At 40.5% G+C, this 22781-nt stretch overlaps 1 protein-coding gene across 4 annotated transcripts in view; it reads right to left on the reverse strand.

Moving 5' to 3' along the window:
* The window catches only part of Grx3 (Glutaredoxin 3), a 75889-nt gene that overhangs the window by 30622 nt on the left and 22486 nt on the right, over positions 1 to 22781 (reverse strand). For all 4 annotated transcript variants that reach the window (XM_080283493.1, XM_080283494.1, XM_080283495.1 and 1 more), the window contains exons 4-5: positions 19016 to 19151; positions 12911 to 13038 (exon numbers count right to left, since the gene is read on the reverse strand). In XM_080283493.1, coding sequence (XP_080139619.1) covers positions 12911 to 13038; positions 19016 to 19151 — 264 coding nt within the window. The remainder of the gene's footprint in view (positions 1 to 12910; positions 13039 to 19015; positions 19152 to 22781) is intronic.

Consider the following 22781-nt stretch of genomic DNA (forward strand, 5'->3'; position numbering starts at 1 on the left):
GCATTTACTGTCAATATCAGGATATCAGATATGGATGAATGAAACATTAAAATGACTTTTACTAAATATTTTGGTCATTATTTTCCCTAATTGTGTGTGAAAGAATGTTGTTACCTTGGCACTGTTTTCCAGCTTAGTACAGTAGTCATACTAAAACCCAATAAAGGTTAAAAATAAAGTAGGAATTGTGAAGGTGGATGGAGTACTTGGTGAGTGGGTTGTGCCTGAAGGGGATGAGAATGGCAGTGTTCTAGTGGATATTTATGCCGGGAGGAGGTTGGTGATAGCCAATAAGCTACACTCTTTGGACACAAAATGATCCACAGGTATACGTGGCGAGCAATGAGAAGGAAGGGTGGTGAACTGAATGAACGGAAGGCAATGATTATGTCTGTGTGGATGATATAATGAGGTGTGTAATGGATGCATGGGCATACAAAGGTTGGGAGAGTCGACTTTCTGACCACCACTTGGTGGTGGTGAAAGTCAAGGTTCAATCGAAATGGAGGAGGACGAGGAGGAGAGAAGGACAAGAGGAAGTTATCCATTCAAGGAGGGTAGAAACGCGCAAGGGGATGGAAAAAAGGCAGAATAGAAGAGAGAAGTGGAGGAGCGATTAGGTAAATATGATTTGGAAAAAATGGGGGATGTGGAAGATGTGTGCAAGATATTCACAAAAGAAATATGTGCAGCATGTGAGGTGGTGTGTAGGGGTCAAGAGAAGATGAAAGGGAGTGCAAGGAACAGCATGGTGGTATGAAGAGGCGAGACAGGCTGTGGCACAAAAGAAGAAAGCATATAGTGAGTGGATGAGAAACAGGGGCATGGAGGAAGTTGAGAGACAGAAGAAAGAGTTATATGTAGAGGGGAAGAGAGAGGTAAGAAGATTAGCAGGAGAGTTTAAGAAGACAGTGGATGAGGAATTTGGATGGAATTTGAGTGTAACATGCAGGGAATGTATGAAAATGTTCTGGAAAGAGGTAAAGAGAGTTAGACAAGGTGATAAAAAAGTAAGTCAGGGAGTGAAAGATACTGCTAGTGGAGAAGGGAGAAAAAGTGAGCAGATGGAGAGAACACTCTGAGGAATTGTTGAAAATCAAGAATGAAAGAAATGCGAGTATAAGTGGCGGGGGAATGGCTGGGAGGAGGAGGGACGTGAGAAGACAGGAAGGAATCAGTAGGATGGAAGCAGTGGAAACAAAGAAGAAAGTCAAAATGGGGAAAGCCCCAGGAACTGATGGAGTGTGTGGTGCAATGTTGAAGCATGGGAGGGAGAGACAGCAGTAGAACAGATATGGATGCTGTGCAGATTGGCCTGGGAGGAAGGCAGAGTTCCGGAGGATTGGAAGTCACATATAATTATTCCCCTGTACAAAGGAAAAAGGGAAAAAGTAGTGTTTGGTAATCATAGGGGCATTTGTATTCTTAGTGTAACAGGAAAAGTATATGGCAGGTTACTTACTGACTGAGTCAGGGGAAATAACAGAGGAATTAGTTGGAGAACAACAGGGAGGTTTTAGGAAAAGAAGAGGTTGCATAGATCAGATAATCATTCTTAGGTCTTTAGAGGAAAAGTTTTTAGAGAAGGGGAAAGAAGTTTTTATGTGACATTCAAGGATTTGGAGAAAGCATATGACAGCGTGGATAGACAAGGATTGTGCAAAGTATTAAGGATACATGAAGCAAATGAGTTGTTGAATGTCGTGAAGAGTACGTATGAGGGTGCTCTGGCTGCAGTGCATGTGGATAGTGAAGTGAGTGAATTTTTCTATCTGAACATTGGATTGAAACAGGGATGTGTCATGTCCCCATGCTTGTTTAATCTCTATGTGGATGGGGTTATAAGAGAGATACAAGGTAGGGTAGTGGATGTTGGAAAAATGGAAGATGTTCCCCCGAGCTAAACCTTATTAGATCATATAGCCCTGCTAGGTGATGGGAGGGCGCTACCCCTCCTAGCATGGCAGCTACCGGGTGTGGCTTGAACTCATGCCCCCATCCCAAGTTCAACTCTTTACCACTGAGCCACCCTGACTCCAATGGATGTTGGCGTGACCCTACTAAGAGAAGGCAGTGTTTGGAAACTCCCCATCTGTGTTGTTAAGTGAAGAAGAAGGGGAACTATAAGGCTTGGTGAAAGAGTTGGGGAAAGTGTGTAAGAAATGGAATCTACAGGTGAATGTTGGGAAAAGTAAAGTTATGGTCTTTGAGAGAAGTGAAGTCACTGAACGTACAATGAGGCTGGAAGACAAGGAAATGGAAAATGTGAGTGCATTTAAGTACCTGGGTAGTGTGATGAGTAAGGATAGAAGTTTAGAGAGTGAAGTGCTTGAAAGGGTACAACACGGAAGAAAGATTGCTGGTTCTTTGAAAGCAGTGATTAGCAACAGGGATGCGAACATGGAAGTAAAAAAAAGTCACTGCATGACAATATTGTGATACTAAATCTAATATATGGAAGTGACCTTGTTGGAAGGACACAAGTCAAGAGTGAGAGTAGTGGACATGAGCTATCTGAGAGCACCATGTGGAGTTACATGGAGAGACAGACTGACAAATAAGGAAGTGAAGGAACACTGTGGTGTGGATGTGGATGTGGTAGAAGGTGTTGGGAGAAATACAGAGGTGGTTTCGTCATATGGAGTGGATGGAGAGCAAGAGACTAACGAGGAGAGTGTATGCAAGTGAACTGGAGGGGGGGAGAGGGAGGGGGGAGGTTGAGGATGAGATGGAGGGATGAAGTGGAGAGGTATATGAGAGAGGGGGATGTGAGCTGGGAGTAAGGCAGTGAAGTGGCACTGAAGAGGGAACCATGGAGGCAATTTGTCCGTGGCCACCCTTTACTGGACTGAGGCATCTGGCAACAGATAGCTACAGTAGATAGAATAATAAGTGGGTGAGTGGGAAAGGAAAGAAGGGGAAAAAAAAAAATGAAGGCCAGAAGCAATTCGGGAGTGTGGTAAACTGTGTACTTGAGGTGTGTAAGTGTGGTGGCCATATTGGTTTATGTATGGAAAAGTGTACACACACTGTTGAAATAAGGGCGGAGTGCCTACACTCATTAGTTATTATATTCTTTATTTAGCTGTAATATTCATTCACTCTTCTCACTGTAATCTACAAATAAAGAAGTGAATTAATGCACATCTAAAATATGGAATAAGGCAGTGGTTGGGGGCAACAGAAGGACAGTAACTCTGAGACGGGGGAATGAACGACGTTCGGCAATTTCATTTTAGCTCAGCTTATACAGTGAAACAATCCTTTAGTTTATGGAAAAATGTTACTAATAGATCTTGCCAGTGCTTCAATACTACCCCATACATACGAGGTTTACCATTTGTGTGTGTGTGTGTGTGTGTGTGTGTGTGTGTGTGTGTGTGTGTGTGTGTGTGTGTGTGTGTGTGTGTGTGTGTGTGTGTGTGTGTGTGTGTGTGTGTGTGTGTGTGTGTGTGTGTGTGTGTGTGTGTGTGTGTGTGTGTGTGTTCTTACCTTACCTAATTGTTCTTACCTAATTGTATCTTTACAGGAATGAGTCAAGCTCGTACTGTCCTGTGTCTTAAACCATATTTATCGTACATATCCTTAAATTTGTGAATTGTTTTGGCACACACTATTTCATTTGGTAGTGCATTCCATTGATCAATTGCTCTGTTTGGGAAACTGAATTTCCTTACGTCTTTATCACCTCTCTTCTTATGCAGTTTTTTGCAGTGTCCTCTTGCTGATGCTTCTCCATATGTTAAGTAATCATTTATGTCTATTTTCTCCTTTCCTGATATGCATTTATATAGCATTATCATGTCACCTCTTTTCCTTCTCTCCTGTAGTGTTGGTAGATTCAGTTTATTTAGTCTTTCTTCGTAGCTCAGGTCCCTTAAGCTTGGTATCCATCTTGTAGCGGCCCTTTGAACTTTTTCAATCTTGTCTATGTGCTTGTTGAGATGAGGACTCCAGACTACTGATGCATATTCCAGGGTTGGTCTAATGAATGTTATTATCCTTCTTAGCATGTCTTCATTTATGTATGTGAATGCTATTCTCATATTTGCAAGCAGTGTATACATGTTCCGTACCTTCTCACTGATGTGGTCAGCCGGAGATAGTCTGTTATTGATAATCACACCTAGGTCTTTCTCTCTTTCTGATGTATATAGGGTTTTATTTCCTAACTTATAATCCCAATCAGGTCTTTTTCCACTTTTACCAAACTTGATTACATGACACTTGTCCACATTGAATTCCATTTGCCATGTACTACTCCATTCATGAAGTTTATTTAATTCTTCTTGTAGCTCCCTACAAGAGTCTGTGTTAGTAATTCTCTTTTGTATTTTTGCATCATCTGCAAACATATTCAGATAGCTTTCATTTCCAGTGTTACTGTTTATATCATTTATATACACTAAAAACATGATTGGTGCCAGCACTGAACCCTGTGGTACTCCACTAGTCACTTCTTTCCATGATGAGTAGTTTCCTCTTAGTATTGTCCTCATTTCTCTTTTTATGAGAAAGTTTTGCATCCAACAAAACAGTTTGCCTCAAATTCCTCCTTGATGGTACAGTTTCCATAAAAGTCTTTGGTGTGGTACTGTGTCAAAAGCTTTCTTGAAATCTAAATAGATACTGTCCACCCATCGTTCCCTTTCCTGTATTGTGTTTGTTACTCTGTCATAGTAGCTCAACAGATTAGTAACACATGATTTTCCTTTTCTGAACCCAAACTGTCTTTCTGTTATCATACTGTGTTCTTCTAGATGATTTACCCAAGCTTTTCTTATAAGTTTTTCTAATACCTTGCTTACAACACTGGTCAGTGATACTGGTCGGTAGTTGAGAGGATTTTGTCTATTTCCTTTCTTGAATAAGGGGACAATATTTGCTTTTTTCCAAATATCAGGTAGTTTACCTTGACTCAAGGATTTCTTGAAAATTAAAAATAATGGTTTACATAACTCCTTTGCACATTCTCGTAATACCCAACATGAAATTTCATCAGGACCACTTGCTTTTCCTCTGTCTAATCTACTTAACTCCTCCTGTATTACTTTTTCTGCTATTTGTATATCTGGTAGTATGTGTGGACATGCGTGTTCCACATAGTCCCTCTCAAAATTTTTTTCTTCTGTAAAAACTAATTGGAAATTCTTATTTAGTACTTCACAAATATCTTTCTCTTGTGTATAAGTGATTCCCTCGTCCGTAATGGATTGTATTATATCTTTTACTTTAGTTTTGCTTCTGATATAGCTGTAAAACAGCTTTGGTTGATCACTACTTTTATTTATTATATCCTCCTCAAACTGTTTTTGGGCTTCCCTCCTTATTCTTGTATAGTAGTTTCTTGCCTGTTTGTAATTATTGTACGTCCTTTCACTATTGTGTCTTCTGTATCTATTCCGCAACAAATCTCTTCTTTCTTTTGATTTTTTACATTCTGTATTGAACCATTTCTGTATTTTCTTATCTGCTTCTTTGTGCTGTGGGATGTACTTCTGGACTCCTATTTCATAAAATTCGCAAAATTTTTTATATACAGCATTTAAATCTTGTCCTCTCAGCTCATTTTCCCAATCAACTTCTAAGAAATACTTCTTTAGGTCTTGATAATTTCCCTTTTTATAGTTTAGGCTCTTTTTGTAACTATCATTGCTGTTTACTATGTCATATGCTATCCTGAAGTTATAGTTTAGTACTGCATGATCGCTTTTGCTGAGTGGAGGGTGATATATTAAACTGTCAATATCATTTTCTTGCCTAGTAAATATTAGATCTAGCACTGAAGGAACATCAAGTCCTCTTTTTCTGGTGGTTTCCCTCACATGTTGCGTTAAGAAAAACTCTTGTACGAGATCCAGGAGCTTTTGGTCCCAACAGCTTTCTTGGCTATTTATATCTAGAGTATTCCAATTTATATTTGTATTGAAGTCCCCAGTTAGTATAATTCTTTCCGATTTCTCTTCCATTTTATGTAGCAATGATCTTACACTCTGAATTGTACTCTCTGCCAGGTCCTCATATTTGTCTCTTTCCCATGTGTTTGATCTGGGTGGCATGTACAAACTGGCTACAATTACTTTACCTTCAGATGTGTCGATCTCTACTGCAATCAGTTCTACTTGTGATGGTATATCTAGTTCTATTTCCTTGACTTTTAGATTTTTCTTAGTTAATATTATAATTCCTCCTCCTTTTTTTAAATATCTGTCTCTTCTCCATATATTGTATTCCTCTAAGTTTAGTATGTCATTTGATATCCTTGGTATTAATTTTGTCTCAGTTAGGCATATTATTTGTGGTTCATTTTCTCTGACATAATCATTCATCTCTAGTAATTTAGATACCATTCCATCCACATTTGAGTACATCAACTTTATCATCTTGTTTATATACTTGTCATGACATGGTTCTACTACCTTCCTCCTTTTTCTTCCATCCTGTTTGTGTACCACTTTCATACCTGCAATCCTATTACTTTGTAAAAAAATTTCTTCTTGTCCTCTTCTGATCTTCCCTCATTTTTTGTTTTTGCTTCCTCCCTTTTCTCTTTCAGTAATTCCAGTTCCTCTTGTGTTAGGCATCTTTTTATCCATACATTTTTGAACTCCTCTTTTTCCTTAAGATTCTTTGCATTTTTTAGTATCTCTTCCACAGTGTTTACACTCTGGAAAGTCACCTTTAGAGGTCTTGTCTTGCTTTTCTCGTATTTCCCTAACCTTTTGTGTTCCTCTATGTCTTTACTACAGATTTCCTCTGATACGTCTTTCAGTAAGCTCATTACATTTGCCATCTCCTTTTTGTCTCTTGTGATCTTGTTTTTAACTTCATCCTCTTCTATACCAGCGATTACTATTGATTTGTTTATCTCTACTGAATCTCTGACTAACTTTGGATTGTTTTGGATTATTCTTTTCACCTCCTTTTTAATTCTTTTTTCCTCCACACTTGTTTCTAAGTCTTTCTTTACTTTCACCATTTCTGCATAAGTGGTTTCTACATCATTTTTGTAGCTTTTCACAGCTTCATTTACTTGTGTTATCTTCTCCTCAATATCACTGCTCTGGTCAATAAGACTGCTAACTTGCCTAATTGTCTCAGTGTCATTTTTGAACTCTTCCATAACACTCTCGTGATTGACTACTGTACTTGCCATTTCACTAATTTTCTTCCTAAGTGTACTCAATTCCACGGTTAGTTCACTGATGGTTGTGTCTTTCTTATTGGCCTCCCTTCCTAGTTTTTCTGTTTCTTCCTTTTGCAAGTGCATCTGCTTCTTTATTTCATCAATTTCATTTTTGAAAGCCATTTCTAGTTTGTTTAAACGTTCAACCAGTCTACTGTGGGTCTCTACTTGAACCAGTTCTTGGTAGAAATCATCATTTTGCTTTTTACCTTTATCCCTTTTCTTTTCCAAATTTGTTTTACTGAAGTATGTATCCATTTTGCAATACTTAAAGTGCAAAGCATATACTTACAATCTCCGTCTTGTTGTAAACAAACCTCAGAGATGACTCAGCGTATTCTTTCGTCTTGGTTCTATTTCCTGTTTTTACAAGTCTTGTTGAAACTTATTATTTTTTTCCTTTTTATAATGAACAATCATTTAGTCTAACCTGGTACTGAGCTTGACTCATACAAAGATACTATTTAGGTAATGCCACTGGCCGTGATGATTTGGTACGGAGCGCCGGTGTCACACGTCCACCTAGATTGAATCCCTCTGTGTGTGTGTGTGTGTGTGTGTGTGTGTGTGTGTGTGTGTGTGTGTGTTTTCTTACCTAATTGTTCTTACCTAATTGAATCTTTACAGGAATAAGTCAAGCTCGTACTGTCCCATGTCTTAAACCATATTTATCGTACATATCCTTAATTTGTGAATTGTTTTGGCACACACTATTTTATTCGGTAGTGCATTCCACTGATCAATTACTCTATTTGGGAAACTAAATTTCCTTATGTCTTTATCACCTCTCTTTTTATGCAGTTTTTTGCAGTATCCTCTCGCTGATGCTTCCCCATAGGTTACGCAATAATTTATGCCTATTTTCTCCTTCCCTGATATGCATTTATATAGCATTATCATGTCACCTCTTTTCCTTCTCTCCTGTAGTGTTGGGAGATTCAGTTTATTTTGTCTTTCTTCGTAGCTTAGATCCCTTAAGTTTGGTACCCATCTTGTAGCGGCCCTTTGAACTTTTTCAATCTTCTCTATGTGCTTTTTTAGATGAGGACTCCAGACTACTGATGCATACTACAGGGTTGGTCTGATGAATGATGTTATCTTTCTTAGCATGTCTTCATTTATGTATGTGAATGCTATTCTCATATTTGCAAGCAGTGTATACATGTTCCGTACCTTCTCACTGATGTGGTCAGCTGGAGATAGTCTGTTATTGATAATCACACCTAGGTCCTTCTCTCTATCTGATGTGTGTAGGGTTTTATTTCCTAATGTATAATCCCAATCAAGTCTTTTTCCACTTTTACCAAACTTGATTACATGACACTTGTCCACATTGAATTCCATTTGCCATGTATTACTCCATTCATGAAGCTTATTTAGTTCTTCTTGTAGCTCTTTACAAGAGTCTGTGTTAGTAATTCTCCTTTGTATTTTTGCATCATCTGCAAACATATTTAAATAGCTTTCATTTCCAGTGTTACTGTCTATTTCATTTATATACACTAAAAACATGATTGGTGCCAGCACTGAACCCTGTGGTACTCCACTAGTCACTTCTCTCCATGATGAGTAATTTCCCCTAGTACTGTTCTCATTTCTCTTCCTATGAGAAAATCTTGCATTCAACAATACAGTTTGCCTCGAAGGCCTCCTTGATGGTACAGTTTCCATAAAAGTCTTTGGTGTGGTACTGTGTCAAATGCTTTCTTGAAAACTATATAGATACTGTCCACCCATCCTTCTCTTTCCTGTAATGTGTCTGTTACTCTGTCATAGTAGCTCAACAGATTAGTAACACATGATTTTCCTCTTCTGAAACCAAACTGTCTTTCTGTCATCATATTGTGTTCTAGATGATTTACCCATGCTTTTCTTATAAGCTTTTCTAATACCTTGCTTACAACACTGGTTAGTGATACTGGTCGGTAGCTGAGTGGATTTTGTCTATTCCCTTTCTTGAATAAGGGAACAATGTTTGCTTTCTTCCAAATATCAGGTAGTTTACCTTGACTCAAGGATTTCTTGAAAATTAAAAATAATGGTTTACTTAACTCCTTTGCACATTCACATAGTACCCAACATGAAATTTTATCAGGACCATTTGCTTTTCCTTTGTCTAATTTACTTAGCTCCTCCTGTATTACTTTTTCTGATGTTTGTATATCTGGTAGTATGTGTGGGCATGCATGTTCCACATAATCCCTCTCAAAATTTTTTTCCTCTGTAAAAACTGATTGGAATTTCTTGTTTAGTGCTTCACAAATATCCTTCTCTTGTGTATAGGTGATTCCCTTGTCCGTAATTGATTGTATTTTATCTTTTACTTTGGTTTTGCTTCTGACGTAGCTGTAAAATAATTTCGGTTGATCACTATTTTTATTTAAGATATCCTCCTCAAACTGTTTTTGGGCTTCCCTCCTTATTCTTGAATAATCGTTTCTTGCCTGTTTGTAATTATTATATGCCCTTTCACTATTGTGTCTTCTGTATCTCTTCCACAACAAATCTCTTTTTTCTTTTGATTTTTTACATTCTGCATTGAACCATTTCTTTATTATCTTTTCTGCTTCTTTGTGCTTTGGGATGTACTTCTGGACTCCTATTTCATAAAGTTCACAGAATTTTTTATATATAGCATTTAAATCTTGTCATCTAAGCTCCTTTCCCCAATCAATTTCTAAGAAGTACTTCTTTAGATCATGATAGTTTCCCTTTTTATAGTTTAAGCTCTTTTTGTAACTTTCATTGCTGTTAACTATGTCACATGCTATCCTGAGGTTGCAATTTAGTACTGCATGGTCGCTTTTGCCGAATGGAGGGTGGTATATTAAATTATCAATATCGTTTTCTTGCCTAGTAAATATGATATCTTGCACTGAGGGTACATCAAGTCCTCTTTTTCTGGTGCTTTCCCTTACATGTTGCGTTAGAAAAACTCTTGCATGAGATCCAGGAGCTTTTGGTCCCAACAGCTTTCTTGGCTTATTATATCTAGAGTATTCCAATTTATATTTGTATTAAATCTCCAGTTAGTATAATTCTTTCCGATTTCTCTTCCATTTTATGTAGTAATGATCTTAAACTCTGAATTGTATTCTCTGCCAGGTCCTCATACTCGTCTCTTTCCCATGTGTTTGACTTGGGTGGCATGTACATATTGGCTACAATTACTTTCCCTTCAGTTGTATTGATCTCTACTGCAATCAGTTCTACCTGTGAGGGTATATCTAGTTCTATTTCTTTGACTTTTAGATTTTTCTTAGTTAATATTAAAATTCCTCCTCCTTTTTTTAAGTTCCTATCTGTTCTCCATATATTATATTCCTCTAAGTTTAGGATGTCATTTGATAGCCTTGGTGTTAATTTTGTTTCAGTTAGGCATATTATATGTGGTTCATTTTCTCTGACATAATCATTCATCTCTAATAATTTAGATACCATTCCATCCAAATTTGAGTACATCAACTTAATTGTCTTGTTTATATACTTGTCATGAGTTGGTTCTACTACCTTCCTCCTTTTTATTCCCTCCTGTTTATGTACCACTTTCGTACCTGCAATCCTATTACTTCGTAAAAATATGTATTCTCCTCCTCCTCTGATCTTCCCTCATTTTTTGTTTATGCTTCCTCCCTCTTCTCTTTCAGTAATTTCAGTTCCTCTTATGTTAGGCATCTTTTTATCCACACATTTTTGAACTCCTCTTTTTCCATAAGATTCTTTGCATTTTTTAGTATCTCCTCCACAGTGTTTACACTCTGGAAGGTTACCTTTAAGGGTCTTGACTTGCTTCTCTCGTATTTCCCTAGCCTTTTGTGTTCCTCTATGTCTTTACTACAGATTTCCTTTGATACTTCTTTCAATATGCTCATTACATTTGCCGTCTCCTTTTTGTCTCTTGAGATCTTGTTTTTTACTTCTTCCTCTTCTATACCAGTGATTACTATAAATTTGTTGATATCTCCTGAATCTCTGACTAACTTAAGATTGTTTTGGATTATTCTTTTCACTTCCTTTTTAATGCTTTTTTCTTCCACCCTTGTTTCTAAGTCTTTCTTTACTTTCACCATTTCAGCAAAAGTGGTTTTCACATCATTTTCGTAGCTTTGCACAGCTTCATTCACCTGTGTTATATTCTCCTCAATATCACTGCTCTGGTCTATCAGACTGCTTACTTGCCTAATTGTCTCTGTATCATTTTTGAACTCTTCCATAATACTCTCGTGGTTGACTACTGTACTTGCCATTTCACTAATTTTTCTCCTAAGTGAGCCCAGTTCTACTGTCAGCTCACCTATGGTTATGTCTTTCTTGTTAACTTCCTTTCCTAATTTTTCTATTTCTTTCTTTTGCAAGTGCATCTGTTTCTTAATTTCATCAATCTCATTTTGAAAAGCCGTCTCTAGCCCGTGTACTCGTTCAACCAGTGTATTGTGAGTCTCCATTTCAACCAGTTCTTGGTAGAAATAATCGTCCTGCTTTCTACCTTTATCCCTTTTCTTTTCCAAATTTGCTTTACTAAAGTATGTGGTCATGTTGCAGTACGAAAAGCACATATGGTACTTACATTCCCTGGGGCAGTTGTAGACAAAACAAACAATCAGCTGATTGTGAGTATTCTTACTCTAATTTGTTTTCTTTTCTGTTTGAACAAGTCTTGCTTTAAAACTTCTTCTTCTTTTCTTTTTTTTTAATATTAGAACACCATTTAGTCTAACCTGGTACAGAGCTTGACTCATATAAAGATACTAATTTAGGTAATGCCACTGGCCAAGTTGGCCGTTTATGGAGCGATGGCAGCGAGCGTCTGGTCTCCTCGGTCCCTTGTGTGTGTGTGTGTGTGTGTGTGTGTGTGTGTGTGTGTGTGTGTGTGTGTGTGTGTGTGTATCATAAAGCCTGTAAGATGGAATTATGAATTTCAAAGAATCTGAATACGCAAAAAAGCGTGCATCCTTTTTCACAGGAAGCCCTGCAGACAATTTTGTGCTGTCCTGTTCCTCAATTGTGTCCATCCCATGTATTAGTGGAAACATGGTTAAGGTTATGATAAGTATCAGTGGTAGGTCAGGGCGCTCACCATCCACTCACCCGATGTAGTGCTACTCTTGGGTGTCTGCCCTTTCCTCTCCTCCATTCTTCCTTTCATCCATCCTCTTCTGTCTTTCTTTCCTCGTCCTTCTGCCTACGGGTGACTTTACACTCCCCCTTCCATTTTTTTTTCCTTCATTCTTTCCTCTTCCTTCTGCCTGTGGGTGACTCGACACTAAGTGACAAGCCAAATGGTTTCTTGTACACCAGGAAACCATTTACTATGCTGGGTGGTAACCATATAACCAGATTTTGGCACCTGGCGAATTAGTGGATAATTACAGCGCTCCAATTGGACTGATCTGGTGAGGGTTTATATCCAAGGGATGGTTGGGGTTTACTGCTCAGGTAATGCCACTCAGGGATGAGTGAGGCCAGTCACTCTCATCTTAAATGTCAGGATCAACTTGCCTTGCCCCAGGCTCCTACACTCCTCATGAGGCAATGTCAGACTGGATGATGAATGAATGAATGAATGAATCACAAATAAAATGAAAACATCACGGTAATGAAAGGGCTACAGCTCTACAAAAACTGCAACATAGCACACAAAAAATGGTAACAAATTGCCTTCACTAATGCTACCCAAGAGGGGCACAGCTGTTTCAGACATCTAGCACTTTAATAATACACTACCTGTGGATATGTAGGCCAGTTGGAGTATGTTTTGAGACCTTGCCTTACTTCCTCATCAGTCAGAATGTCAAAGGTGGAATAATCAGCCTCCAGTTTGTTTAGTAACTCCACAGTAGTCCGGCTGAACCCTGACAATGACAACAATAGAACAGGTAAACAGATAACACCAAGATATGGAAGATATACTGCAGAAATAGAGAGAAAAGCCCTTTGTTTCAGATACTATACTGCTTGGTATCCTGGTAAAACAATGCGGATCTGTGACACTAAACTCCAGTATGTTTCTAACAAAGTGTAACTCAGTTTGTTAACTAGACACTGACTGACAACAGAAGAAGCTGTTACATAAGGAACAATCTGTTTTTACCCCTGAGATAATACCAATGGACCTGAGGAATATGAGGCAAAATTATATAAAAACTACTCACCATAATAGGTTTATGGTGGAGCGAATAAAACTAGCAAAAAAATGCAGAAAGGTGATTTGGTTACACTATCAAATGTTTATAAAGAGCCTCAGGATACTTCTAAAACTTTTAACCCCTTAAACGTGGATCGTCTCATTTGCGACACTCGGCCAAAAGGACATAAAGGCGGATCGTCGCGTTTGCGATTCTAGTAAATTTTGAATAACCGCGGGCAAGCAGGCTCCAGCTGGTATTGTCTATCAGTACCACCACCCTCTAGCTACAACTAGCATACTTTACCTTTGTACTACTGACCTCAGTTGTTGCCAAATATCGTGTTTTCCCCCCGTCCCCCCCCCACCACGGCCTGGCCAGCCTGGCTGTGATACATGGCAGCACTCTGAGCGCTCAGAACTGTAAATCTGCGCTCTCCTCTCACAAGCAGTTTATGCTACTAGGAAAGGCTTGTTTCCCCAGTTGTAACACTAGCTTTTTTTTCTCACGGTTTGCCCCTGTTTAGCGTCAGTTTACTGCAGGCTTTCAAAGTGAGATTATGGCGAGTTCTAGCTCTTCCCAGTCAGTGCAAGCGGCCAACAGGAACGAGAATAAAGTGGCGGGCGTAAGGCAGAATAAAAAGCGCGCCGTGGTGATCTTTTGGGAAATAATATAATTGAAAATAATGTAGTATACATGTTTTTAGCTGTGAAACTGGAAATGTTTGTTGAGTGACGGGAAGACCGCCGCCACAGTGCATGTCGGCCGTACGCTCTGTTGATTTTAGCCTTATTTTCAGTGCTTATTGTACAAATACGGATTCCTAACTACCTTTATGTTGTAGTATAAAGTTTACTGTGACAGAATGAGGCTGTGGTAGAGGGGAAACCGGGTTGCTGGAGGTGTGAAAGTGAAGATTTGGTTACCCAACTTTGCAAGTCTCCACAAGTCCTTGGGTAGTCCACGAAGGCTCAACACCTGTCTCTGGAGAAAGCTGAATGTAAGTACTATCTGCCATACCAAGTATAATGTTCTAGGGTTAATCTCTGATTTTTGGCGAATATTTTCCTACAGGTACTCAGACCGCGATACAACCCCGCCACTCGGGGGGGATCGACTGTACACGGCCGCGTTTAAGGGGCTAAAGGAGAGTTAAGCTACAGATATAACCATCCTACTGCCAAGCATTGTGATGCCATGATCTCCACTAGCTATCTAAAATGTGAATTCTGGGCAACAAGGGAGGATGTGGGGAGGTACAGAGGTTTATACCCTACAGTATAATTACCAGTGGAGGTAAACAGGCTGCTGGCTGTACAATAACCTCTGTTTTGTACAGTACATGAGGAACTATGATAAAGCTGCAAATGAGACCTTCTGTACTATTTTACCTCCCCCCTATGTGGTGCACGATATCACTGTGCATGATAAAATGAGAAATGAAACTTAGTCTACATGACCCTGAGACTGTTCTTTAGTATCCCAGTGGCTATCTATACAAGCATGAAATGTAAGTGCTATCTGGTTTTCTCAGTCAATCATGTCTGCAACACGTTAACTCTAGAACAGACTTCCTCCTCCTGTTTGTCCCCCTAAGTACAAAATCCAGCCTTTCAAACATATATATATCCAAGCATACCAAAGTGAAGAGACCATGGTTTTGGCTCTCTCTTCCTTGAATTTCTTTGGAAGGAATAACTTTCTGGAGATATACTGCACATAATTTCTCAATGAAGAGTGAAAGAAGGGTGATTCGTGAGGAAGTTTAGTCACATGTTGCTCCTCCAATCACAACCTTATCACCTTAACCTGTCCTATCGCTCCGGTATGGCCTGTGGACCCTCCAAAGAAACATCGTCTGTGGAACTTTCAAGCTGTGAATTGGGAGGCCCTCATGCAGTACTTCTTTGATTTTCCCTGGAATGATTATTGCTTCCATGGCCATCTGAGTGTGCCTTGCACATTACGGAGGTTATTCTCTCGGGCATGGAAGCATATATTCCTTTCTCATATCCTCTGTCTTGCAGAGGTTATTCTCTCGGCCATGGAAGCATATATTCCTTTCTCATGTCCTCTGTCTAACGCAAGAAATCCTTGGTTTAATTACATTTGTTCTAATGCTGTCCGCAACAAGGAGAGGGCCTATAAAAGGTAACAGAGCCAACCCACCCCTGAATCACATCATATTTATGTTTCTGCCCGGAATCTTACTAAGTCTGTTTTTCCATCCATCCATCCATCCATCATCTAATCCTACATTGCCCCATGAGAAGCGTAGGAGCCCAGGGCTAGGAAAGTTGGTCCTGGCATTTAAGATGGGAGTGACCAGCCTCACTCATCCCTAAGTGGCATTACATGAGCAATAAACCCCAACCACCCCTTTAGATATTCACCTTCACCGGCTCAATCCGACTTGTTCTTCACTCTGCTAAAAATAATTTCATCCATACTAAATGCTCACAACTCTCCAACTCAAATTTTTCCCGCTCCTTCTGGCACCTTGCCAAAAACCTTTCTAACAAATTTACCTCATCAACCTTTCCTCCTCTTGTCTACTCTGATGGTTCTGTAGTTATTTCTTCTACTGATACAGCAGATCTCTTCACTCTGACTTTCTCCTCCAATTCCACCTTAGACGATTCCAGTGCTGTTCCTCTATCACTTCCCCCCTCTGACTTCCTCATGGCTGACATTAAAATTACTTCATCTATCTATCTATCTATTGCCAGACGCCTCAATCCCGTTTGGGGTGGCCACAAACAAACCGCCTTCATGTCGCCCTGTCCCCCGCCATTTCACTGCCCTGTTCCCAACTCACACCCCTCTCTCTCATATACCTCTCCACCCCATCCCTCCATCTCATCCTCAGCCCCCCCTCCCTCTTCCCCCCTCCACCTCACTCACATACACTCTCTTCGTCAGCCTCTCACCCTCCATCCTCTCCACATGGCCAAACCACCTCAGTGTGTTCCTCCTAACGCTTCCTATCACATCCACATCCACACCACTACACTCCTTTACATCCTCATTTGTCAGCCTGTTTCTCCATGTGACTCCACAGGCTCCTCTTAAATAACTCATTTCCACTGCTCTCACTCTTGACTTGTGTCCTTCCAACAACGTCCAAGCTTCACTTCCATACGTTAGAGTTGGTATCACAATACTGTCATGTAGTAACTTTTTCACTTCCATGCTCACTTCCCTGCTTCTTATCACTGCTTTCAAAGAACGAGCAACCTTGCTTCCCTGCTGTACCCTTTCAAGCACTTCACCCTCCAAACCTCCATCCTTACTCATCACACTACCCAAGTACTTAAATGCACTCACATTTTCCAATTCCTCACCATCCAACCTGACTGTACATTCACTGACTTCACCTCTCTCAAAGACCATCACTTTACTCTTCCGTACATTCACCTTTAGATTCCATTTCTTACACACTCTCCCAAACTCATCCACCAAGCCTTGCAGCTCCCCTTCGTCTTCACTCAACAACACAGTATCATCTGCAAACAACAGTACAGGGAGTTTCCAAACACTATCCTCTCTCACCAGAGCCACTCCAACATCCACTACCCTACCTTGTACCTCTTTTATTACCCCATCCATGTACAGATTGAACAACTATGGAGACATGACACATCCCTGTTTCAACTCAACCTTCTAAGAGAAAAATTCACTTAGTTTACCATCCAAACGCACTGCAGCCTTAGCACCATCATACATACTCTTCACAGCATTCAGCAACTTCCTATCTACTCCATATATTCTTAATACTTTCCACAATCCTTGTCTATTTCTTCAGCTGATGTATTTTCTGCCATCACAGGCCTCAATACTAACAAGGCATATGGGCCTGATGGAGTCCCTCCTATTGTTCTCAAGAACAGTGCTTCTGTGCTTACACCCTGCCTAGGCAAACTCTTTCGCCTTTGTCTATCAACTTGTACCTTTCCTTTTTGCTGGAAGTTTGTTCTCATTCTGCCAGTCCCAAAGAAGGGTGACCATTCCCAACCCTCTAACTATCGTCCAATTGTTTTAACATCCTGTATCTCAAAAGTTTTTGAGTCAATTCTTAATAGAAAAATTTTAAAGCATCTTTCCTATCACAAACTTCTTTCTGATCGTTAGTATGGGTTCCATCAGGGACACTCCACTGGCGATCTTCTCACCTACCTTTCAGACTCTTGGTCATCCTCCTTTCGGGACTTTGACAAAAGCTTTGCCATAGCACTTGACATCTCAAAGGCTTTTGATCAAGTCTGGCATAAATCTTTACTTTCCAAACTGTCCTCTTACGGTTTCTGTCCTTCTATCTGTGTCTTCATCTATAGCTTCCTTTCTGGTCGTTCTATAGCTGCTCTTGTAGACGGCCATCGTTCTTCTCCTAGATCTATCAATAGAGGTGTTCCTCAGGGCTCTGTCCTATTACCAACTCTCTTCCTTTTATTCCTCAATGACCTTCTAAGCTGTACATCTAACCCTATCCACTTATACGCTTATGACTCCACCCTTCACCTTTCCATTCGGTTCCCGCAACGTCCATCTCAGCAGTTACTTCAACAAACAAAGGATGAGGCTATGGCACACCTAATGTCTGACTTGGCTCATATCTCTGACTGGGGTAAAAATAATCTGGTTGTTTTTAATGCATCAAAAACTCAGTTCTTACACTTATCAACCCGATAAAATCTTCCACGGGTGTACCCACTAATGTTTAATAATATTCAGCTTAATCCTGCATCATCCTTGAACATACTTGGGGTTTCATTCACTCAGGACTTATCTTGGAAAGATCATATTACATCTCTTGTAAAATCTGCTTCAAATTTATTAGGTGCGCTAAGCCGACTCCATTCCTTCTTTACCCCTGCACAATTGCTGACTCTAAACATTGGTTTTATCTGCCCCTGTGTGGAGTACAACTCTCATGTGTGGGGAGGCTTCCCCCATGCAACTCTTCTCAACAGGGTGGAGTCAAAGGCTTTTCGTCTCATTAACTCTCCTCCTCTTACTGGCTCCCTTCAACCTCTGTCTCTTCGCTGCACTGTTGCATCTTTATCTCTTTCCTATCACTACTTCAACAGTCACTGCTCCTCTGAACTGTCTGCTTGCATTCCTCCACCTCTACGACGGGCACGAAGCACCCGTCTTGCAGCAAACTCTCATCCCTTTTCTGTCCAACTCTCTAATGCAAGAGTTAACTGTTACTCCCAGTCCTTCATTTATGCAACAGGTCAACTCTGGAACTGTCTCTCTCTGTCTGTATTTCCTGCTAGCTATGATCTCCAGTCTTTCAAACGCAGTGTGTCCAGGCATCTCGAAATGATTGGATCTTGAATTTGGTTCTCTCTTGTATTTTGTTTTTCTCTTGGAAGGAACAGTTATTGTGGGCTCATGGCCTTTGGTTCTTTCTTCCTAGCATTAAAAAAAAAAAAAAAAAAAAGTGCGGCGAGCATGGAGAGTGAAAGACTAACTAGGAGAGTGTATGTGAGGAAGGCAGAGAGGGGGGGAGAGGGAGGGGACACCAAGGATAAGATGGAGGGATGAGGCAGAGGTATATGAGAGGAGGGTTTCAGTTGCGGAGAGGGCAGCGAAATGGCGGTGGACAAGGCAGCATGGTGACAATTTGTCTGTGGCCACCCCTTACAGGATTATTGCGTCTGGATATAGATAGACAGACAGGAGAATACTCTCTACTTACCACATCTCGGGGCATCTGGTGACCCTTTCATGAAGAGCATACACTTGGACGAGTTGATGAGCTGTTTGAGGCGGGTGTTGAGATCAGTGGTGGTTGCAGCAACAGGAGCAGTGGAGACTAGTGAGGTCTTGGCTGCCTGAAACCAATATAAAAATAATAAGTGTCAATTTCATTTTAGCACCTTCGAGGTGTAGGGGTCAGAGGACAGGCTGCCATAATCCAGTGCTACCATAATGACCGGTTTGCTTTTACTGATGGCATTCCCCTGTCATTATGTGAGACATACATAACACATCTAGGCACCTACAACAATCACCACACAAATATTACCAAACCCTCTAAAACAATATCCCACCTCCAGATATTCCAACACTAGCATTGAAAAAACACGTGCCGTACATGCTCACATACTCACTTCACACAAAGGGAAATGCAACATCTTGATCACAATACCACACTACAAGGCCTCCTCCTAACATCTACCCATCGAAGATGTCCTTAACCCCTCCATGCCAGGCTGTTTATACCGCCGTCGCCCTCTCAGTACGGGCAATTTTCCCAAAGTTACTTGTTTTCAAACCTTAATATCTTGGGAAGTATAGCAGTTAGGGACAGGTTTTTAAAACCACATTACTTATCAACTCTTCTTCTTGCAAATAAAATCATCCCCAGGTCTGTAGCTGATCACGTTGATGAGTAAGAACGTGAATATACGTAATTTTTGGCCACAAGGCAGGCTGTATTTGTGCGTGTGCACGTGAACCGACTTTCACTTTGCTCTCAACATGATAACTTCTCCGTTACTAGATAAACTAGACACAGTTGCATCCAAGACTTGCTCTATGGTACTATCACTTAGCCCTTTCCTAGTATCCTTGGAAAGAGGCCTGGCTGACATGGATGAGGCAAGGGTCCACGTAAGGCAGGAACGGAATCGGACAAGAGACATGGAAAACATCATCCTGCACCTGGCAGAATCACAAAGACAACTGGAGTATACCTGCCTCGGGTGCCGGGAGGCTATCCCCACCCTTTGGTGATGAGATCAAGTGGAGGCCATTTCAAACTGTGGCACAGAAACACTTGCAGTTATGACCGTCCCCTGATGCCCCTGATCCACCAATTTTGCGTCGGATACAACCGTCACCAGCACTTAGGGGTTGAATAGATATCATCAAGTTCACCTACCCAGGCTTAGATCAGGACATCACCCAGCCCCTCTCAACTACCAGCTTAGATTTGGGTTAGGGTGGAATCACAGATGGCACATGCCCGGCTTGTAGATTAAGTCCACACATTATAACACATAACGGAGCACTGCACAGCACACACTACACTAAGATGTAGGCACAACGCTAATGGTGTACGGAACCTAAAGAACAATTCTATAGGGACAGTTGCTTACCTGTGGTTGATGGGTCTGCGTGGTAACACAGGCCTGGGTTGAACAACAACAACTAAAGGCATTACATACTCAAAAAACCTCCAGTCACTTCCTGGGGATTAGATCTACCCAAGTCATCGCTCTGACTGAGTCATTTTAATTACTAGACTGTTAAAGTCCTTTTACCTTGACCTGGCCCAGAGTTTTCTTTCTTCTTTTTTTTTTTCTTATGCAGTTCAGTGACAGAAAAAGACAGTAGATCTGATCTACAGTCTTTCCATTGCACCTCTTAATGGCTAGCATTACATTCTAGCGTCTAAGCAGTCAATGTGGAGGGATGGCAATGTTTGGCTGAATAATGATAAAAAGTTTTTAGGCATCCCATAAAACTGTTACACTGTAAGTGACTCTAAGTGACCTTAGGGCAACACTGGATTAGCTGATGAATGAAAATTAATGAATGACTCTAAATGACACCAACCACGAGGGGTGGCCAACATGGATGAGACATATCAGCTCTTAACATCTTTAGATGATGTCTTTTTATTTCACTGTTGCTGCTACCAGACAAGTATTTACAGCTTATCGAAGCACCTCAGCAGTGAAGGGTTTAATGAATGCTACACCGAACCCCTCCAGTTTGAAAAGATTCTCCTGAGCTGAACAGTCTAGGAATAGCACAAATGAAATACAAAAGACATCACTGTTATGAAGGGATTAAAGATCCAACTATACAGAATGGCACAAGCTTTAACCTACCTCCATGATATCAGGCCTCTGACTTATCAAGGATTAACTGTACACATACAGTAATTTGTCACCTTTCTATCTATCAATTTATTGCCAGACGCCTTAATCCCTTATACGGGGTGGCCACAAACAAATCGCCTCCACGTAACCCTGTCCCACGCCAATTTCACTGCCCTGCTCCCAATTCACCCCCTCCCCTCTCTCATATACCTCTCCACTCCATCCCTCCATCTCATTCATGGCCTTCCCCTCCCTCTCTCCCCTTCCACCTCACTCACATACACTCTCTTCGTCAGTCTCTCTCTCTCCATCCACTCCACATGGCCAAACCACCTCAATGTGTTTCTCCTAATGCTTCCTATCACATCCACATTCACACCACAACATTCCTTCACATCCTCATTTGTCAGCCTGTCCTTCCATGTGACGCCACAGGCTCCTCTCAAATAACTCATTTCCACTGCTCTCACTCCTGACTTATGTCCTTCCAACAACGTGCAAGCTTCACTTACATATGTTGGAGTTGGTATCAAAATACTGTCATGTAATAACTTTTTCACTTCCATGCTCACTTCCCTGTTTCTTATCACTGCCTTCAAGGAACCAGCAACCTTTCTTCCTTGTACTCTTTCAAGCACTTCATCCTCCAAACTTCCATCCTTACTCATCACATAACCCAAGTACTTAAACGCACTCACATTTTCCATTTCCTCACCATCCAACCTCACTGTACATTCACTGACTTCACCTCTCTCGAAGACCATAACTATACTCTTCCCTACATTCACCTTTAGATTCCATTTCTTACACACTCTCCCAAACTCATCCCCCAAGCCTTGCAGCTCCCTTTCGTATTCACTTAACAACACAGTATCATCTGCAAACAACGGTACAGAGAGTTTTCAAAGCTTTCCACCTTTCATTCAGTCTTTATCCTTATCGCTTTACCAATTCTACAGTTTATTCTCCTGTCTTCCATTAAGCTCTCACTCTCATTCAAAGATAACAGCCACTTCCATAACACCCCCTTTGAGGTGTTGAGACAGCTCAAGTCCAGGCTACAACTGTGCAGTACTTTTTTAAGGGCAAACAACCACCTGACTTCCTTTAACAGCACTGGATGATCAAAAACCTTCAGTCTCCTCTTGGGGATGGAACTTGTGCAGTGGCAATGCTATCACCAGACCATAACATGCCTTCAATCACAACTGCATTATTGTCATCATCATCATTATTTTTCCTCATTACCATGAACCACATGATATAATCTGTTGTTTGTTCTTACCATGTCTTATGGTTTTATTTAGCTTATAAGAGTACCCTAACATTGTACTGACGGGGTTAGTGAAGGCTATATCTCTCCTCCCCAGTTCAAAATGTCCCCTCTAAGCTAATACAAATGTATGGTGATGGTAAAAAATAAGAAGCACATTATCAGCTTGAAGGGATTAAAATGCACAGCCAACACCATTAACTAAACATTAATAATTTTCACAGTACACTAAGTCCTCACAGTATGTTGTCTTTTTTCATGTCCCATTTTTCCAAATAAATCCACATTAAATTGCAAAAAGACTAGCTACCTATGAAGCAGATGTACTGTACATACTCTCATATCTGAAATGCCTGGAC

This window comes from Coenobita brevimanus, chromosome 97 (assembly GCF_032717465.1).
Source record: "Coenobita brevimanus isolate Jiangsu-jjx chromosome 97, ASM3271746v2, whole genome shotgun sequence".
In the NCBI taxonomy this organism is placed as follows: Eukaryota; Metazoa; Arthropoda; class Malacostraca; order Decapoda; family Coenobitidae; genus Coenobita; species Coenobita brevimanus.